This window comes from Amblyomma americanum, chromosome 1 (genome assembly GCF_052857255.1).
Source record: "Amblyomma americanum isolate KBUSLIRL-KWMA chromosome 1, ASM5285725v1, whole genome shotgun sequence".
Lineage (NCBI taxonomy): Eukaryota > Metazoa > Arthropoda > Arachnida > Ixodida > Ixodidae > Amblyomma > Amblyomma americanum.
In genome coordinates this window covers 559,938,954-559,958,376 of record NC_135497.1, presented here as the reverse complement: position 1 = coordinate 559,958,376, position 19,423 = coordinate 559,938,954, and the positions used below count along the sequence as shown (strand labels likewise).

General features: G+C 49.7%; 1 protein-coding gene and 1 long non-coding RNA gene across 9 annotated transcripts in view; one reads left to right on the top strand and one right to left on the bottom strand.

The window, feature by feature from the left end:
* LOC144116373 (protein tolkin-like) overlaps positions 1-19,423 on the bottom strand; it is a 1,150,388-nt gene that overhangs the window by 433,836 nt on the left and 697,129 nt on the right. For all 3 annotated transcript variants that reach the window (XM_077651146.1, XM_077651147.1, XM_077651145.1), the window contains exon 6: positions 15,828-16,044. In XM_077651146.1, coding sequence (XP_077507272.1) covers positions 15,828-16,044 — 217 coding nt within the window. The remainder of the gene's footprint in view (positions 1-15,827; positions 16,045-19,423) is intronic.
* The window catches only part of LOC144116374 (uncharacterized), a 158,011-nt gene that overhangs the window by 80,663 nt on the left and 57,925 nt on the right, over positions 1-19,423 (top strand). The window lies entirely within an intron of this gene.

Here is a 19,423-nt window from a genome sequence, read left to right as displayed (position 1 = left end):
AGCGTATTAAGCAAATGCTGTAAAACGCACTTTTTTCTTCTGTTCTTAACTATTGCTTCTTGGTCTGGGGCACTACGTCTTTTAACAACATTAATCGTTTGCACCTTCTTCAAAAAAAAGCTGTTCGTAGCATTGTGAATGCTCCGCGACTAGAGCATAGTGGCCCGATATTTCAGGCACTCGGCATCACCCCCCTTCCCCAGTTGTATGAAACGTTGCTCTTAAGACGGTATGAAACAAGTGTTGTTAAAAACAATTGCTTTATGTTACAGCTGTCTGGACTGAAATACAAAGAGTCTAAATACTCTACTCGAATAGTTTTGAATTGGTTTGTACCTAAGACCCGCACAAATTACGGGTATCAAATGTTGAACTTCACTCTCCCACATTTATTAAATAAGAAATCCTTATAAATATATAGCTAAATAATGCCAAAAACTGTTATATGTCCTGTATGTTTGTACATTTTTTTTGTTGAAAGTGCCCTCGTATTGTTTCTTTCGTTTGTTTTATTAACGTGAACAAGTATATCACTGCCAAGCTTCTGTAGGGTGCGCCGGCCTCGTCAAGCCTTGCCACTGGCTTTTTGCCGGTGCACCCAACATCGCCATGATGTTAAATAAATATATTCTGATTCTGATTCTGGTATGGGCCGCAGATTCGGACACCTGGTAGCCACGTGGTAACTCCGATCGGGGTCTGCACTTCGCGAATCCAGATCCATGGTGTTACTTTCCCTGGTTGTTTTGCTGTGTTACCCGAGTGCTCCAAAGACCCCATACTCCGTTTGGATTTCCTTCAGGAGTACGGTGCCGTTATCAACCTCCAGGAGCTAATCGTGTCGTTTTCCACCCAAGGCCCTGTCGACGACGATACCGAGCCACGCAGGGCTAAGTTATGCGTCTTTGACGACCACGTTTTGATTCCATCAAGATCCAGCATGTTTGTTACTGTAGATTGCGATAACAGCACCAAAATTCGTGGCATCTTTGAAACCAACATGTCGCTGCTCCTTGGTCGGCAAGTCTGTATTGCTCGAGGAATTGTTGAACTGAACAATGGCTGGACCGAACTCTTGGCGACCAATTTTGGCTGTGAACCTCAGTGTTTGCCTGGCAGAACAGCTATTGCGTATTTCGAGGAACTCAGCGAAGAATTCGCGGGACAGCACGCTTTGTCCGGAACCCCGGCATCAGTGGAGGAACAGACCACTCCCATAAAAAGTGACGTGAACCCAAACCTCCCATCTAACCAGAAACGCTGCCTGGAAAGCGTTATCCAGTCTTTCCGCGACTGTTTTGCCTCGACCTCCAAGGTTAGGCAGACACCGCTCACAAAGCACCGAATTATAGTTTACGCCAACCAACGGCCGTTATGTCAGCCGCCTTACCGGATCTCTTCGAAGGAGCGCGATGCCATTCGCCGCCAAGTTCAAGAAATGCTCAAGGACGACTTGATAGAGCCGTCGACGAGCCCTGGGCGCCGCCTGTTGTTCTAGTGGCAAAGAAAGATGGGACCCTACGATTCTGCGTTGATTACAGACGGTTAAACAAAGTCACAAAAAAGGATGTTTCTCCTCTCCCGCGTATTGATGACTCCCTGGACCGGCTGCGCCACGCCAAGTACTTCTGATCGCTAGATTTACGAAGCGGCTATTGGCAAATCGAGGTGGACGAACGCGACCGGGAAAAGACCGCCTTTATTACACCGGACGGTCTGTACGAATTCCGGGTGCTCCCTTTCGGCCTGTGCTCGGCTCCTGCAACCTTTCAGAGGATGATGGACACCGTTCTAGCCGATCATAAATGGCAGTCCTGTCTCGTGTACTTGGATGACGTTGTCATCTTCTCTGACACGTTCGAAGAGCACCTGAGACGCCTGCGCGCTGTGCTCGAAGCAATTCGGTCGGCCGGTCTTTCCCTGAAGCCAGAAAAGTGTCACTTCGCTTTCGAAGAGTTGAAGTTTCTGAGCCACATCGTGAGCGCTAAAGGGGTTAGCCCAGACCCCGATAAGACTGCTGCCGTGGCTGCGTTTCCTGTGCCCACCGATAAGCGCAGTGTGCGCCGCTTTCTCAGAAGGGTCTCTGCGCCTATTATCGGCGTTTTGTGCAGAACTTCTCCCAGATCGCTGAGCCCCTCACGCGACTCACGAAAGATTCCGAACCATTCTTCTGGGTCCTGGAGCAACAGCAAGCCTTTGAAGACCTCCGCACTCGCCTCCAAAGTACGCCCATCCTTTGACACTTCGACGAGTCAGCCGACACTGAACTACTCACAGACGCCAGCAACATCAGCCTCGGTGCGGTCCTTGTGCAGAGGCAGGATGGTCTCGAACGTGTAATCGCATACGCGAGCTGCACCTTGACTCGGTCTGAGGCGAACTATTCCACCACCAAAAAAGAATGCCTGGCCATTGTGTGGGCAGTAACCAAATTTCGCCCGTACCTATATGGCCGCCCTTTCAGGGTCGTTAGCGACCACCCCTTGTTGTGTTGGCTGGCGAACCTCAACCTTCGGGACGGCTTGCACGCTGGAGCCTTCGACTTCAGGAATTCGATGTCACCATCGTCTATAAGTCTGGTACGAAGCACAGTGATGCCGACTGTTTGTCTCGTGCTCCTATCGAGAACAACCGAGCTGACCCCGACGACGATTCTGTTTTTCTTGGTGCCATCTCCACGTCCATCCTCATTCAACACCAAAGGGACGACAGCGAACTACGGCCCCTCATTGAGTATCTAGAAGGAAGCGTTCAGTCTCCCCCGCGAAACTTTTCGCGCGGGCTGTCGTCCTTCTGTTTACGAGACGGCGTCCTGTATAAGAAAAACTACAGACCAACAGAAGCTGTCTATCTACTCGTCGTGCCTACGGCCCTTCGCGACGAAGTCCTGCAGGCGAGCCATGATCACCCATCTTCTGGTCACCTGGGTTTTTGTCGAGCTTTGGCACGAATACGGCAAAAACACTACTGGCCCAGGGTTGCTGCAGTTGTGAAGCGTTACGTAAGAACTTGCCGCGAGTGCCAGCGTCGCAAGACGCCGCCGACTAAGCCAGCCGGCCTACTCCAACCTATTGATCCGCCTCAGGTCCCCTTCCACCAAGTTGGCATGGACATACTCGGCCCATTTCCGGAGTCTTCGCTGGGTAACCGCTACATTGTGGTCGCCACCGACTACCTCAGCCGATACTGTGAGACTAAACCTCCTCCCCGTGGTACTGCTGACGAAATTGCGAACTTTTTCGTTCAAAACATTGTGCTTCGTCACGGTGCACCCACCATCGTTTTAACTGACAGGGGAAAAGCGTTCACCTCGGCCCTTACGCAGGAGGTTATGCGCCTAAGCGGCACCAGTCACCGCAAAACAACCGCTTACCACCCTCAAACGAACGGCCTCACCGAACGGCTCAACAAGACGATCGCCGACATGATTTCTATATATGTCGATTCAGACCACCGGAACTGGGACGCCATACTCCCGTACGTCACCTTTGCCTATAATACTGCAGTCCAGGAAACGACACGCTTCACTCCATTTCGTTTAGTACATGGTCGCGAAGCCACAATCATGCTGGGTGCAGTGCTGCTTCCAGCTAGCGCTACCCCCTCTGTTATGGGTGCTGCCCAACTTGTCCGTTATGCTGGGGCCGCCCGCCAACTCGTTCGACAGCGCATCCGGCACCAGCAAGTTCACGACGCTCGGCGCTACAACCTCCGCCACCGAAACGTGCGTTACCTGCCCGGTGAACAAGTATGGGTCTAGAGCCCCATCCGCATGCGGGGACGCTCTGAGAAGCTTCTACGCAGATAGTTTGCCCCCTACGAGGTGCTCCGCCAGCTCAGTGAAGTCACCTACGAAGTTCTCCCCCAAGGAACAGTTCGCGCTTCTAGACGGCCGACCTCCGAAGTTGTCCACGTCTCCCGGATGAAGCCGTACCACGCCCGCTAGCCCCTTGCGCGTGTCTACACCACACGCCAGACACGTGCGACTACCCTTGTGGTTCTGCCTGCCATTGCTACCACACCGAGTCGGTGTCTTCAAGAGAGGGGGAGCAATGCCACACTACTAACTCCTCTAGTGGCGCCATACCGCGGCTAAACTGCATTTCCTGGCAGTTGACAAGCCTTGAGTCATCTCGGGGCTAGATGCTTCGTCTTCATCAGCTCTTGTGCTGCCTGCTGCCTTGCGCGTCCCAACGTCTTGCGCGTCTAAGTACAGAAAATAAACCAGCCCTGCTTACGTCAACCGTTTCTCGGTGACAATATTCTCTCTCTCTCTTCTTTCCTGCATTGTTTTCGCAAAGGCTTGTCGACAGCCACGGAAGTAGTTTCTACAGCTCGTTTTTTTGTTTGCTCTCAATATTTGCGGCCAAATAAACGTTATATTCCTGGACTTTAGCAAAGCATTTAACAAAGTTGCAGATTCCCACCTGTTATTCAAACTACAATTGTAGTTCATTGAATATCGTCATATCTTGCTTCCACCCGGCGCGGTGGCTCAGTGGTTAGGGCGCTCGACTACTGATCCGGAGTTCCCGGGTTCGAACCCGACCGCGGCGGCTACGTTTTTATGGAGGAAAAACGCTATGGCGCCCGTGTGCTGTGCGATGTCAGTGCACGTTAAAGATCCCCAGGTGGTTGAAATTATTCCGGAGCCCTCCACTACGGCGTCTATTACTTCCTTTCTTCTTTCACTCTCTCCTATATCCCTTTCCTTACTGCGCGGTTCAGGTGTCCAAGATATATGAGACAAATACTGCGCCATTTCCTTTCCCCCCAAAAAAACCAATTATTATTATAATTCATCTCTTGGTTTGTTTTATGAGGTTTAACGTACCGAAGCGACTCAGGCTATGAAGGACGCCGCCGTGGAGGGCTCCGGATAATTCGACCACCTGGGGTTCTTTAACGTGCACTGACATCGCACAGTACAAAGGACCTCTAGAATTACGCCTCCATCGAAATTCGACTGCCACGGCTGGGATCAAACCCGTGTCTTTCGGGTCAGCAGGCAAGCACCATATCCACTGAGCCACCGCGGCGGCTCGTCATATCTTGATATACGCCCAGAATTCCTTGAGTTCGAGGGCCATCATTCAGACGTTCTCTCTGTTAACTCTGGTTTCCCACAGTGCACTGTCCTAGGCCTACTTCTCGTTTTAATTTACGTGATCGACCTGACCACCTGCATACATGAAAGTATTAGTATTCATCTATTTACAGATAAGTGCTTACTATTCAGGGCTGTTAACAATATAAATGATCAATTTGTGCTTAATAAAAGTCTAGTGCTATTTCTTATTGGCGTGATCGCTTGGTATGAAACTTAACCCCGATAAAACTATTTCTATGCTCATAACATAAAATGTCTCGTTTTTCTTACTAATGCACTATCAAGCAAACGACAATACCTAAAACTGACTGAAATATTTTTGTTCAACAATTACAAACCGCCTGCGCTGGTCCCCATTCATTCATAATATCTGCGCTTCTGCACATCGGAAGCTCTGTCAACGCAGACACAGACTCAAATACTGCCCCTCTGACGTAAAGCTCCCGGCCTGTAACTCGTTATGCCGACCTCGGTTACAGTACGCCTGTGAAGCTTCGGATCATCTCAAAGAACAATTTCCAGCTTGAACATACAGAACAATCAGCAGTTCGTTTGATATACAATCGCTACCATCGACATGGTTTCTACCTAAATTATACAGAATTAACAACATCAAATAGAGTCCCGGAGAAAGCTCGCCAGAACAAAAACACCTTTAAACCATTTCCGTTTCAAACTTTCAACAGACTGGCAGCCTTCTTCGTCTAGAGTCACTCCATCCTCATATACTATTTACATTACTCGCCCACACAAACAACTTACAATGTTTTTTTTCTTTCCTAGGACTTTAGTTGAATGGAGCAATCTGACAGCTCATAGTTTGTAGCCAAAAATGTTCTTTCTGGAACTAAACGAGTTTTTGAGCGATAACCTTTGTATCTGATTTGTCGGAAGTTGTTTTTTGTTTTTCCTCCTTATGTGTCTTCATTGCTTGGAAAGATCCCTATACTTGGCATTGTATAATACTGGTCTACTCTATGGTATCCTACTCCTGCCAGGGATTTAAAGCAGGTAGTATTGTGCAAATAAATTCAATAATAAACAAATGTGACAGTCAAATGAAAGTAGCCAGTGAGACGGTTGCGACTCATGCCTCTCGAAGCTCGACCGACGTTACTATTGGGTAGCGTGGCGTCGTCGGCGGGCTGCAGGCATCCGGTAGACCATGGCAACCGAGCAAGGACGAGACGTCACGTGACAGGCACAGAGTCTGATTGGCGGAAAGAAGTCACGCCTCATTGCGACAAGGCATGGTGAGAGAAGGTCGGGTGAAATTCCTTTCTGCACGTGGTGTCAGACGCCAACCCTAGCAGGAGAAGTCACGCCTCATTCCGACGAAGCATGGTGAGAGAAGGTCGGGTGAAATTCCTTTCTGCACGTGGTGTCAGACGCCAACCCTGTCATGAGAAGTCACGCCTCATTTCGACGAAGCATGGTGAGAGACGGTCGGGTGAAATTCCTTTCTGCACCTGGTGCCAGACGCCAACCGTAACAGCATCTCCGGCGGGGGAGGAAGATCCCGACGCGAAGGCGCCAGCAGTTGCTGTGCGAGGGATCGGCGTTTCAGTAGCAGAATTCCCCTTAGAGGTGACGACCCCTTAGTTCGTAGCTGGTAGGTTCCTGGGAGTTGTCATCAGTCCTCGTGGCGCTCTTGTGGCTTTTCTCCCTGGTCTTATCCGGTGAAATTGGTCTTGCAAACAGGTCTCGCAACTTTTCGTCTCCGGCGTGGGCAAGCAATCCCCCAGGATAGTGCCGGACCCGCAACCACAAAACAGCGAGCACAAGGCCACCCTCCTTGAAGACACACCAGGCTTTAAAAAAATAAAACCCGCTACACCTTTCCCATTCCTTACGCGCGTCCCTCCCCCCTGAACACTAAAAACAGCCATTTCTTGAAAGTGCTAAGACGTGGTTAGTAAAATCAGCTAACAATCGGCTACACTTCGAGAAAAAAAACGCATAAACGAACGTAAAAATACCACGGAAACCCGGGTGAGCATGAGGCTTTTGTTACTCTAGGGGCAACGACTCAAACCGTCGGCATTGCCGTTAAGCTTACCCTTATTGTAGCGAATATCGAAGGAGTACTGTTGAAGAGCCAAGCTCCAGCGCAAAAGACGGCCTTTTTTCGTAGACATGGACTGCAGCCAGGTGAGGGGACAGTGGTCAGGCTCTATGGTGAACCTTGAACCAGCGATATAGCAAGCTAGCTTCTGCACCGCCCATACTACGCAGGCGCATTCTTTTTCTGGTGCACTGTATGCTTCCTCCCGAACTGAAAGCTTTCTACTGGCGTACAATATAGGGTGTTCGATCTCGTCATCTCTCCTTTGACAGAGCACCATCCCCATACCCCTGTCGCTGGCATCACACTGAAGAATGAATGGCTTAGAGTAGTCGGGTGCGTTCAATACTGGCTGACTCGTTAGTGCTTTCTTCAGCATACTAAAAGCCTTTTCTTTTGCGTCATCCCACTTTACCGTTTGTGGTTCTGTTTTTCTGAGAGCATCCGTTAAAGAACTCGCAATCTCAGAATACCGCGGGATATATCTTTAGTAATAACCCGCCAAGCCAAGGAATGATCTGATGTCCCGCTTGGTGCGTGGTTGCGGGAAGTTGTCTATTGCGGTCAGTTTAACCTCGGAAGGTCGACGATGACCTTGCCCTATTACATGACCTAGATAAACTACCTCCGCGCGCCCTAACTGGCATTTGGGAGCCTTAACAGTTAAGTTCGCCTCTCATAGACGACACAGCACGGTACGCAGGTGTTGCAGATGGTCCGCCCAAAATGAAGAAAAGATCGCTATGTCATTGAGATACGGAAGTGCAAAGTCCTCCATTCCTCGTAGCACATGGTCCATAAGGCCAGAGAAGCAATATGGCGCATTCTTCAATCCAAAGCTCAGGACTTTCGGACGAAAGGTTCCCATCGGGTCAATAAACGCCGCAAGCCTGCTTTCCCTCTCGGTCAATGGAACCTGCCAGTACCCTCTTACTAAATCGAGCGTAGAGATGAAATTAGCACTGCTCACTTTCTCAAGCCTTTCCCCGATATGCGGTATTGCATAAGTCTGGTCCTTCGTGATTAAATTGAGCCTGTGGTAGTCGATACATGGTCGCGGCTCCTTTCCTGGGACATCAATCAAGATAAGAGGCGAGGTATAATCACTCTCTCCTAGCTCTATTATACCTAGCTCTAACATCTTGTTTATTTTAGCGGTCATGATTTCACGCTGACGAGGCGAAACGCGATAAGCTTTCGAACGAACTGGGTCGACGAGGTTAACTCGATATCGTGAACGACCGCAGTGGTCCTGCCCGGCGTGTTTGAAAATACGTCTTTAAATTCAAACACGAGTTCCCTCATTTCGGCCCTCTGATTGGGATTCAACTCCGCCTGTTCTACTAGCTTGTCAATGGTCTCGTGAAGGTCTCTTGCCTCCGTCACGGCTGTTAACTCCGGAAAGTCTACAGGCATCTCCTCAGGTTGGTTAAGGGACATGTTCACAATGGCCTCCCTCTGCCGGTAGGGTTTAAGTAGATTGCTATGGTACACTTGTGGTGTCCTTCGTTTTCCCGGTACCGCGATTCCGTAGTTTGTTTCAGATAATTTCTGAATTATGTCAACCGGTCCCTCCCATTGAACCTCTAGCTTGTTTTTCAATGAGGGTTTCAGGATCATTACCTTTTCCCCAACTTCAAAGCGTCGCGTGCGAGCCGTCCTGTCATAGTAATGCTTGGCATTGCTTTGTGTCTTACGCATTTCATTCCCTGCTAATTCTTGAGAAGTGTGCAGACGGTCCAACAGCTCTAGCACGTAGGCCACAACCGAAGGATCGTCTGCCCGGCCTTCCCAGGCTTCTCGAACAATGCGAAGAGGGGAGCGAAGGCAGTGTCCGTAAACGAGCTCTGAGGGTGAAAAACCTGTTGAGTCGTGCGGTGCAGTACGAAGCGCGAACATCGCTCCAGGCAAGCAACTCTCCATCGGCTTTGTGCTCATAACACAGGGCTCGCAAAAGCCGTTTCATGACTGAGTGGACTTTCTCTACTGCGTTTGACTGCGGGTGGTACACTGAGCTATGAATGATCTTAATACCGCACCTTTCCAGAAACGTCGAGGTCAGTGCGCTCGTAAAGACGGATCCTTGATCTGACTGGATTTCTGCGGGAAACCCGACTCGCGCGAAGAGAGACAAAAGCGCGTTGACGATCTCCACCGAGCTTAATTCTTTGAGAGGCGCTGCCTCGGGAAATTTTGTTGCGGGCATAGTGCAGTAAGAATATGTCGATAGTCAGACTGCGTTGCAGGAAGTGACCCCACTGTGCCTATTATGGGCCTGCGAAATGGCTCCGTGATAATGGGAGCAAGTCTCATTGTTGCTTTAGCCTTATCTCCGGGCTTGCCTATGCGTTGGCATGTGTCGCAGCTTCTTACAAATGCTTCTACGTCTCGAAAGCAGCCGGGCCAGTAAAATTCCTGCAATAAGCGGTCCTTTGTTCTACGAATGCCCAGATGCCCTGTCCAAAAGCCCCCGTGAACCAGCTGCAGGAGCTGCTCGCGATAGGGATGCGGCATCACGAGTTGGTCGAATTGCACTCCCTTTCGACTGGTGTACTTTCTATAGAGGAAGCCTGCCCTCTTGAGGAGCCTTACGTTCCGTTTGGCCACACCTTCTTTAGCGTCCGGCCTTAGGTTACGCAGGGTGGAATCTGTTTCCTGCTCAGCAGTCAATGTGGCACGGCTTACATTCAATACCTTTGGTCTGCATTCTGCCTCGCGAGACATTTCAGGCTCCGCTGCTTTCCTGACCCCTTCATTAGCTGATGTGCTTTCTGCATTATACCCTATAGGGCTGTCCTGTTTGGTGCTGGGTGACGAATCCTCCGTCAAGCCTGTTTCCTCCACCACTGGGCACTCATACACTGCCTTGGCCGCGAGCTCCCTTGCCTTAGAACGAGTTAAGGCTTGCACTATCCCTTCACTAAACCCGATTCCCCTGCGTCGCAGCAAATCCTCAGATTTATTAGAAAACAAATATGGATATTGAAGCGGGAGATGTGCCACGGCAGCTTCAGTGTCCAGTACTCCAAAAGGGCCTTCGATACGAATGTTGGCCACAGGGAGACAAACACTGGAGGTTTACAAGGCTTGCCTTATCCAAGCACTATCTCCCGTGAACTGGCCTTCCTCTACGTACGACGGATGCACCACGTCTATTGTGGCTGCCGAGTCGCGAAGCACTCTACACGGTTTGCCATTTACCACGAGGTCTCGAATGTACGGTACTAGCAATTTCAGATTTTCCTCGTTACTAGTTAGAGACATCAACACAAGTTTGTGGTTTTTGCATCCCACAAAGATATGCCCTGTTTGCTGGCAGTTGTAGCAAACTATTGGTTTCTTGGCCTCGAAAGCTTTTTCTTCTGCCTTTCTGCCCTCTGTTCGGGTGACTCCTCCCTTCCCTTGCTGTTCTCGTCACTACTTTTCACCGAATCTGATCTTTCCTTTGATTTATACTGATTCGACTTTGACCATCGCTATTTCTTGTCGGATCTATATTTAGTCACCTCCTTCTTAGGAGCTTCGTTGCCTTCGAACGCACGGCGGGTTACGTACTCCTCAGCGAGATTGGCCGCTTTCGTGATAGTGTCTACGCCTGGCCTATCCTGAACCCAACACTTGATGTTTACTGGCAGCCGGCGGTAGAACTGTTCTAAGGCAACGCACTGCATTGTCTTTTCGGCGTCGCCGAGTGCACCCTCTTTTCTGAGCCATTCCTTCAGGTTTACCTCCAAGGTGTATGCAAAATCTTAGTATGACTCGCTTTTGGTCTTCTCGACTTCCCTGAATTTTCGCCTGAATGATTCTGCTGATAATCTGCACTTTTTATTCAGATTTGCTTTGACTTTATTTAAGTCCTCTGCTTCTTCTTTCCCCATGCGGGCGATGATATCAGCTACCTCACGTGGCAGTAACGTCAGCAAGCGTTGCGGCCACGTGTTTCTCGCGAATAGTGCCTTCTCACACGTGCGCTCAAACTGTACCAGAAAAAGACCTATGTCCCCTCCTACTGCGCAGGGTGCCATCAAGTCTGTCATTCTGCGCTCGCTTTCACATGCCTCAGTGCTAGGTCTTTCAGTATTTTGAGCTTTCAGAAGCTCAATCTGTAGGCGCTTCATTTCGAGGTCGCGCTCTTCTTTGGCCTCTAGGCGCTTACGCTCTTCTTTTTCCTCTACGCGCTTACGCTCCTCCTCTTTCTCTGTGATGCACTCTCGGCATTCCTCTAGTTCATCGTCGTCTGCCCCGATCGCTTCGATCGCCTCTATGATCTCCGGCTTTCTCTTTGAATCGGCAATTTGGAGGCCCAACTCTTTGGCCAAGCTCAACAATTCCGGCTTCTTTAGTGCCTTCACGTTCATGGCTGCCCTTAGTGCTGCTAACTCTTCACTCTATAACAACCTTGACGTACTCAAAACTTCCGTCAACGGTTAAAGAAAATCACTGCACTGTACTTTCCTCAAAATACGTAAAGCCAAGTGATATCTTATTGAAAAATAGCCGTGCACTCACCATATGCAGTCATGAATCGAGACACCTTCCTTCCGAACGTTGTCACCAGGACGAAGAGGCTACGGTCTCGTAGTTGTCGTCCAAGTTGGGGTCTCCAGGGTTGGGTATCGCACCGCTGGCACCAGTTGTTGCGAAGCATGCCTCTCGAAGCTCGACCGACGTTACTATTGGGTAGCGTGGCGTCGTCGGCGGGCTGCAGGCATCCGGTAGACCATGGCAACCGAGCAAGGACGAGACGTCACGTGACAGGCACAGAGTCTGATTGGCGGAAAGAAGTCACGCCTCATTGCGACAAGGCATGGTGAGAGAAGGTCGGGTGAAATTCCTTTCTGCACGTGGTGTCAGACGCCAACCCTAGCAGGAGAACTCACGCCTCATTCCGACGAAGCATGGTGAGAGAAGGTCGGGTGAAATTCCTTTCTGCACGTGGTGCCAGACGCCAACCCTAGCAGAACTCACGCCTCATTCCGACGAAGCATGGTGAGAGAAGGTCGGGTGAAATTCCTTTCTGCACGTGGTGCCAGACGCCAACCCTAGCAGGAGAACTCACGCCTCATTCCGACGAAGCATGGTGAGAGAAGGTCGGGTGAAATTCCTTTCTGCACGTGGTGCCAGACGCCAACCCTAGCAGGAGAACTCACGCCTCATTCCGACGAAGCATGGTGAGAGAAGGTCGGGTGAAATTCCTTTCTGCACGTGGTGTCAGACGCCAACCCTAGCAGGAGAACTCACGCCTCATTCCGACGAAGCATGGTGAGAGAGGGTCGGGTGAAATTCCTTTCTGCACGTGGTGTCAGACGCCAACCCTAGCAGGAGAACTCACGCCTCATTCCGACGAAGCATGGTGAGAGAAGGTCGGGTGAAATTCCTTTCTGCACGTGGTGCCAGACGCCAACCCTAGCAGGAGAACTCACGCCTCATTCCGACGAAGCATGGTGAGAGAAGGTCGGGTGAAATTCCTTTCTGCACGTGGTGTCAGACGCCAACCCTAGCAGGAGAACTCACGCCTCATTCCGACGAAGCATGGTGAGAGAAGGTCGGGTGAAATTCCTTTCTGCACGTGGTGCCAGACGCCAACCCTAGCAGGAGAACTCACGCCTCATTCCGACGAAGCATGGTGAGAGAAGGTCGGGTGAAATTCCTTTCTGCACGTGGTGTCAGACGCCAACCCTAGCAGGAGAACTCACGCCTCATTCCGACGAAGCATGGTGAGAGAAGGTCGGGTGAAATTCCTTTCTGCACGTGGTGTCAGACGCCAACCCTAGCAGGAGAACTCACGCCTCATTCCGACGAAGCATGGTGAGAGAAGGTCGGGTGAAATTCCTTTCTGCACGTGGTGCCAGACGCCAACCCTAGCAGGAGAACTCACGCCTCATTCCGACGAAGCATGGTGAGAGAAGGTCGGGTGAAATTCCTTTCTGCACGTGGTGTCAGACGCCAACCCTAGCAGGAGAACTCACGCCTCATTCCGACGAAGCATGGTGAGAGAAGGTCGGGTGAAATTCCTTTCTGCACGTGGTGCCAGACGCCAACCCTAGCAGGAGAACTCACGCCTCATTCCGACGAAGCATGGTGAGAGAAGGTCGGGTGAAATTCCTTTCTGCACGTGGTGCCAGACGCCAACCCTAGCAGGAGAACTCACGCCTCATTCCGACGAAGCATGGTGAGAGAAGGTCGGGTGAAATTCCTTTCTGCACGTGGTGCCAGACGCCAACCCTAGCAGGAGAACTCACGCCTCATTCCGACGAAGCATGGTGAGAGAAGGTCGGGTGAAATTCCTTTCTGCACGTGGTGTCAGACGCCAACCCTAGCAGGAGAACTCACGCCTCATTCCGACGAAGCATGGTGAGAGAAGGTCGGGTGAAATTCCTTTCTGCACGTGGTGTCAGACGCCAACCCTAGCAGGAGAACTCACGCCTCATTCCGACGAAGCATGGTGAGAGAAGGTCGGGTGAAATTCCTTTCTGCACGTGGTGCCAGACGCCAACCCTAGCAGGAGAACTCACGCCTCATTCCGATGAAGCATGGTGAGAGAAGGTCGGGTGAAATTCCTTTCTGCACGTGGTGTCAGACGCCAACCCTAGCAGGTGAACTCACGCCTCATTCCGACGAAGCATGGTGAGAGAAGGTCGGGTGAAATTCCTTTCTGCACGTGGTGCCAGACGCCAACCCTAGCAGGAGAACTCACGCCTCATTCCGACGAAGCATGGTGAGAGAAGGTCGGGTGAAATTCCTTTCTGCACGTGGTGCCAGACGCCAACCCTAGCAGGAGAACTCACGCCTCATTCCGACGAAGCATGGTGAGAGAAGGTCGGGTGAAATTCCTTTCTGCACGTGGTGTCAGACGCCAACCCTAGCAGGTGAACTCACGCCTCATTCCGACGAAGCATGGTGAGAGAAGGTCGGGTGAAATTCCTTTCTGCACGTGGTGCCAGACGCCAACCCTAGCAGGAGAACTCACGCCTCATTCCGACGAAGCATGGTGAGAGAAGGTCGGGTGAAATTCCTTTCTGCACGTGGTGTCAGACGCCAACCCTAGCAGGAGAACTCACGCCTCATTCCGACGAAGCATGGTGAGAGAAGGTCGGGTGAAATTCCTTTCTGCACGTGGTGCCAGACGCCAACCCTGTCAGAAGTCACGCCTCATTTCGACGAAGCATGGTGAGACACGGTCGGGTGAAATTCCTTTCTGCACGTGGTGACAGACGCCAACCCTGTCATGAGAAGTCACGCCTCATTTCGACGAAGCATTGTGAGAGACGGTCGGGTGAAATTCCTTTTTTCACCTGGTGCCAGACGCCAACCGGAACAAGACGTAGTTTCTTTTTGAATCCCCATCCGCTTGATGCCTTTCCAAAACGATGCAGAGGCTATTGCTAATGCGGCTAACACAGTAGCAAGTAAGCTGGTAATTGTTTTTTCAATGTAGGTGAAACTACTCACCTGAATGAACGACATTCCTTGTGACCGTAACATCCTAGTATACAGAAATTAGTCATCAAAGAGTAATAATCACTTGTATGTTTGCGCTTGTGTCGTGTGTCGTTCTGTATCTTAGTGTATTGTGTATGTATCCTGAGTTGCTCATGCATTTCAATGAAAGAAAAAGATAATTGCGAGCCATTTTCCTTCCCCGTACAAACATAAACGGCCATTTTGCGTTGCGCATTGAAAGTGATGGTTGATGAGGGTCCAACGCCCTAAAGTGACTCATGCTACGAGGGACGCCGTAGCGGAGGGCTCCGGATTTTTCGACCATCTGCGGTTATCTAACATGCACTGACATCGCAGAGTACCAAGGGCCTCTAGAATTTCGCATCCATCGAAATTCTAGCAGCCGAGCGTCGTAACCACTGAGTCACCGCAGCGACTTGGTTTTGGAATTGAAATTACGGAACACTAATTAGTAATTTCAAGGTGTGCCGCTCCAATTCCAAGCTCCCGCACTTTATAAACCTTGGATGCTCTTTGAGCATGTAAAATTTGCGAAGGCTGTAAATGTATCACCTTTGAGCGTCGAAAGCGTTGATATTCTGGCCGTAGGTTGTAAACATGGCCTGTGATATTTGTGAGCAAGATTTCTACGCACGGAAGCCAACAGAGGAACTACACAACGATCCAGTTCCAACGCCCGCTCAACACTTTTCAAATTTTTAAAGTCAGGTTTGGCTCTATAATTTTAAAGTATCACCCGATGGCACTTCGACGTTCAAAGAAATAACAAATAGCGCGCTACGGCCTCGCCATATCGGCGTCGCCTGAATGAAGAACGAAGGCGGTGTTCTTTCTTCTGTCGGATTCATGGCAGATTTGCTTGCACGAGGTTCGCTCCTTTGGACAAATGGAGACTCTACTGGTGTTACTTCGCCGAGTAGGAGCGTTTTATTCTCCACTTTCTCCTTTGCGCGGCTACACAAAATCTTAAGGGACTGGCGATTAGAACGCGCTCTATTCATTCTTCTCACGACTTCGTCTCTGGAAGATCACTGATACACGCGATTCCATGGCAGGTAGGGTTATGAGTCAGTCCAACAGCGTCAACCGTGTCAGACATGTGCATTGTACTGATATCGCATTCGGCACGCTTCTAGCGCAGCGCTTGTAGCGAATGATGTTTGCGACAGAGGAGAATGGCACGCCCACCTCTTCCTCTGTGAGCTTATTGAAGTTGTACTCCTGCCCGGTCATGATATTGGGGGTAACGATGTCGACGTGCGCGTCGCGGTCAGGCCGCGTGTGCTCGTGCCAAAAGCCGACCACGTGGCCAAGCTCGTGCACCACGATGCCGAACTTGTCGCAGTTCTTGCCAATGGAGATGGCTTGCGCCCCGTTGCCCCGCTTGCCAACGAACGAGCAACACCTGCAAAGGGTAAAAATGACAATGATTACGCAGGCTGAGATACCACATTCCACACTTCCTTCACTGTGAGTGACCTCCACTCAGGCTTCCTCCAAGTAAGCGGACAAGGCTACGTGGGCGGCATACGCGGTCACTTTTCTGCGGGACCGACTTATTTGTGTGCTCACGGTGTCATATCTGCAATTCCAGGGAGGGAGGGGGGTCGCTTATACAAAACACAATAAAGATATAAAATCAATTTACAATGAGGACGTAAACACCTTGATGTTAGTTGCATTGCACAAAATAAAGACTGCGCATTCCGTTCTAAAACAGACTCTTGTAAGAACTGGCGGTTTGGGCATTTCAGTTCTAGCGCTCAATTCCCGAAATTTATGGTCATTTCCCGGGTTCGAACCCGACCGCGGCGGCTGCGTTTTTATGGAGGAAAAACGCTAAGGCGCCCGTGTGCTGTGCGATGTCAGTGCACGTTAAAGATCCCCAGGTGGTCGAAATTATTCCGGAGCCCTCCACTACGGCACCTCCTTCTTCCTTTCTTCTTTCACTCCCTTCCTTACCCCTTCGCTTACGGCGCGGTTCAGGTGTCCAACGATATATGAGACAGATACTGCTCCATTTCCTTTTTCCCAAAAACCAATTATTATTATTATCATGGTCATGATCAACGAGCTGGGATATCGATGTGGGTGAAAAATGTATTTTTCTTGCGGAAACGCAAACACTATTGTAAAAAGATTATGAAATAGTTTAAGCAAACTTTCTAGTTACTTCAAGAGACTCGGGATAGACATAATTTCCAGCGGGCAGCCAAGTTCTACAACCTTTGTAATTTAATTTGATGAACACCTGCCGGAACAGGTCGCGGAAGAAATCCATAGTTTAGTTTTATAGGGCTTAACGTCCCGAAGCGGCTTTGAGGGACGCCGCAGTGGGGCAGCTGAAGATAATTGCGACCACCTAAGGTTGTTTGCAATCACTTCGCACAGTACACGGGCCTCTAGCATATCGCCTCCATCAAAATGCAACAGCAACGGCCGGGATCGAACCCGTGTCTTTCGGATCAGCAGCCGAGCACCATAACCACTGAGCAACCGCGGCGGCTAAGACATCCTGGCCACACAGCGACTTTGTTTCCTACTTCGGCTCTCAAGTAGACTGGCTTGAACATTTTAGCTAAACGTCTCTCATCTCAGTGGCGTGTCTCTCGACGAGTACTTTTTTTTTCACTTGCAATGGACAAGGGACTAAGTTTTGTGCGATCCTCAGCTTTGACGAAACGAGCCAAACATTTTTATCATTTTTAGCTGTGAAAATCTTCTTCATAGCTAAAACCATAAACGGGATTGTCCTCTTCGAGCAATTGTCACCCAGGAAGGCACTTCGCAAAGTTTGTCGCATTATTCTTGCAGCACAAGCTTAAACTCTTACCCATTGATGACCCATGTCAGGTGAAAATTTCTAAGCAGTTAATCAAGTTCTTGCACGAAAATTCATACAGGAAGGTTTATCAACTTGCTACATGGACATAAAAGATCCGTATCATTCCCTCCACCCCCCCCCCCCCCCCCGCCCCCCCCCCCAAAAAAAAAAAGAATTGTCTTGTGTAGAAAAATGCACTGACTCTTATTGCGCAGTATCAATCCAGAATGTTGCGGGCACCAGTGTTTGCAATTTCCTTGAGCTCCTGGCTTGTTATCTTAAGTCGCCATATTCCACCTACAAAGAATCCGTTGACCTCCAACCAAATGGCGCCTGCATTAGGTCATGCATAGCTCCACTCTTGGGAGATCTCGCGCACCATGACAGGCTTCTTGACAAACTAGGAGGTACTTATGCAGTGCGTGTTTTCCGATTTGTAGATGTTTTCTAGGCTTTCATCAGTTGTATAATTACTGACGCAGAGGCCTCGGTACCGAAAATTTTATCGATTTTTTTCGAAATGCCTTAACGCACTTGTCTTGACCCATGAATTGCTTTCTGAAAGAACTCTGAGCTTTTTAAGCCTTGCCATGCGCTTCTGTGATTGCCATGCTTGCTCCAATCAGCCAGAAGCCTCCCATGCCATTCTCCTCTGCTCATTCCAAACTTATCAAGCATGGTATTGCCCAGTTATTTTTCCGACACGCCTTGGAGAAATCGTGTAAGCATGCATTGCAAGACAGCTTCCGAAATCAGGCAGAGAGCCTTGAGGCAGCAGGATACCCAACTTATCTTCTAATCTCTGTCTCAGAGAACATGTTAAAAGATATCCTGAGTTCAGGCCGCAGTTGAGCCATCGAAAGGCAAAAAGAAGAAAAAAGAAAGTTGGCTGTTGTCCCGTACTTACATAGGATTTCACACAACTTCATGATGGTAGGTGCACGGACCAATGTGATTGTTTTTTTTTAAGAGCGTTAGCTCTTACCCATCACGTTTCAAGATTTCGTGGGATCTGCTACCACCTTGAGATCACAGCGCTATCTGTGGCATCAACTACTCATCACGTTTCAAGATTCGTGGGGTCTGCTACCGATGGATGGATGAATAGATGGATGGATAAGGCTGAACCTTTTAAATCGGGCGGTGGCTCAAGCCACCTAGCCACCACACTTTTCCAACGACAACGCTCAAACTCGCTGAATGTTGCGACGCAGCAACGCAGACAGCCGGCTTTTCCCCTGACGGACGGACAGACGGATGGACGGATAAGGCTGAACCCTTTAAATCGGGCGGTGATTCAAGCCACCTAGCCATGACTTGTGAAAATTTACTCTTGTCTTGATTTTAGCCACCAATAGACATAACCTTTGCTTGGTTACTTCTACCCGCTTAAAATCTGCTTTTCCTTCACTGTCCTTAAACCCCAATGCCTTGGACAAATCAGCCCCGCTGCTTTCCACTGTAGGGTGAAGCCCTTTACAGAAAAGTATCAGCTGTTCAGCCGCTTCCTCCCCCTTTCCGCAACTAACGCACAACGTGTCTATCTCCTGGTACCTGACTATATATATGTCTTAGTCCGCAAAATTCCCGTCATGCCGTCAAATAACAAAGAGCTTCCCCTACAATTATCATAGATATTTTCTTTGGCAATTACCTGCCTAAAGATCCTGTATGTTCCAGTGTCGATTTCGTCAGCATCCCTGTTTTCCACATAGATCTCTCTGTTCCTTTAACTTTTTTCTTAACCGATAATTGCTGATTTGCCCGCCTACTGCTGTCCAGATATTTGCTTGTGAATTTTCTAGTTCACTTTCTCGATTTCGTGTCAACTTTCCTTATGTACAGGTATCTGAAAACTTTCCTAGCCCAATGCCTTTCCCCCATTTTTCTCAATCCCTCCTCAAATTCTATCTTCCTGCTAGCTTCTCTGCTCTCGAACGACGGCCATCCCATATCACCC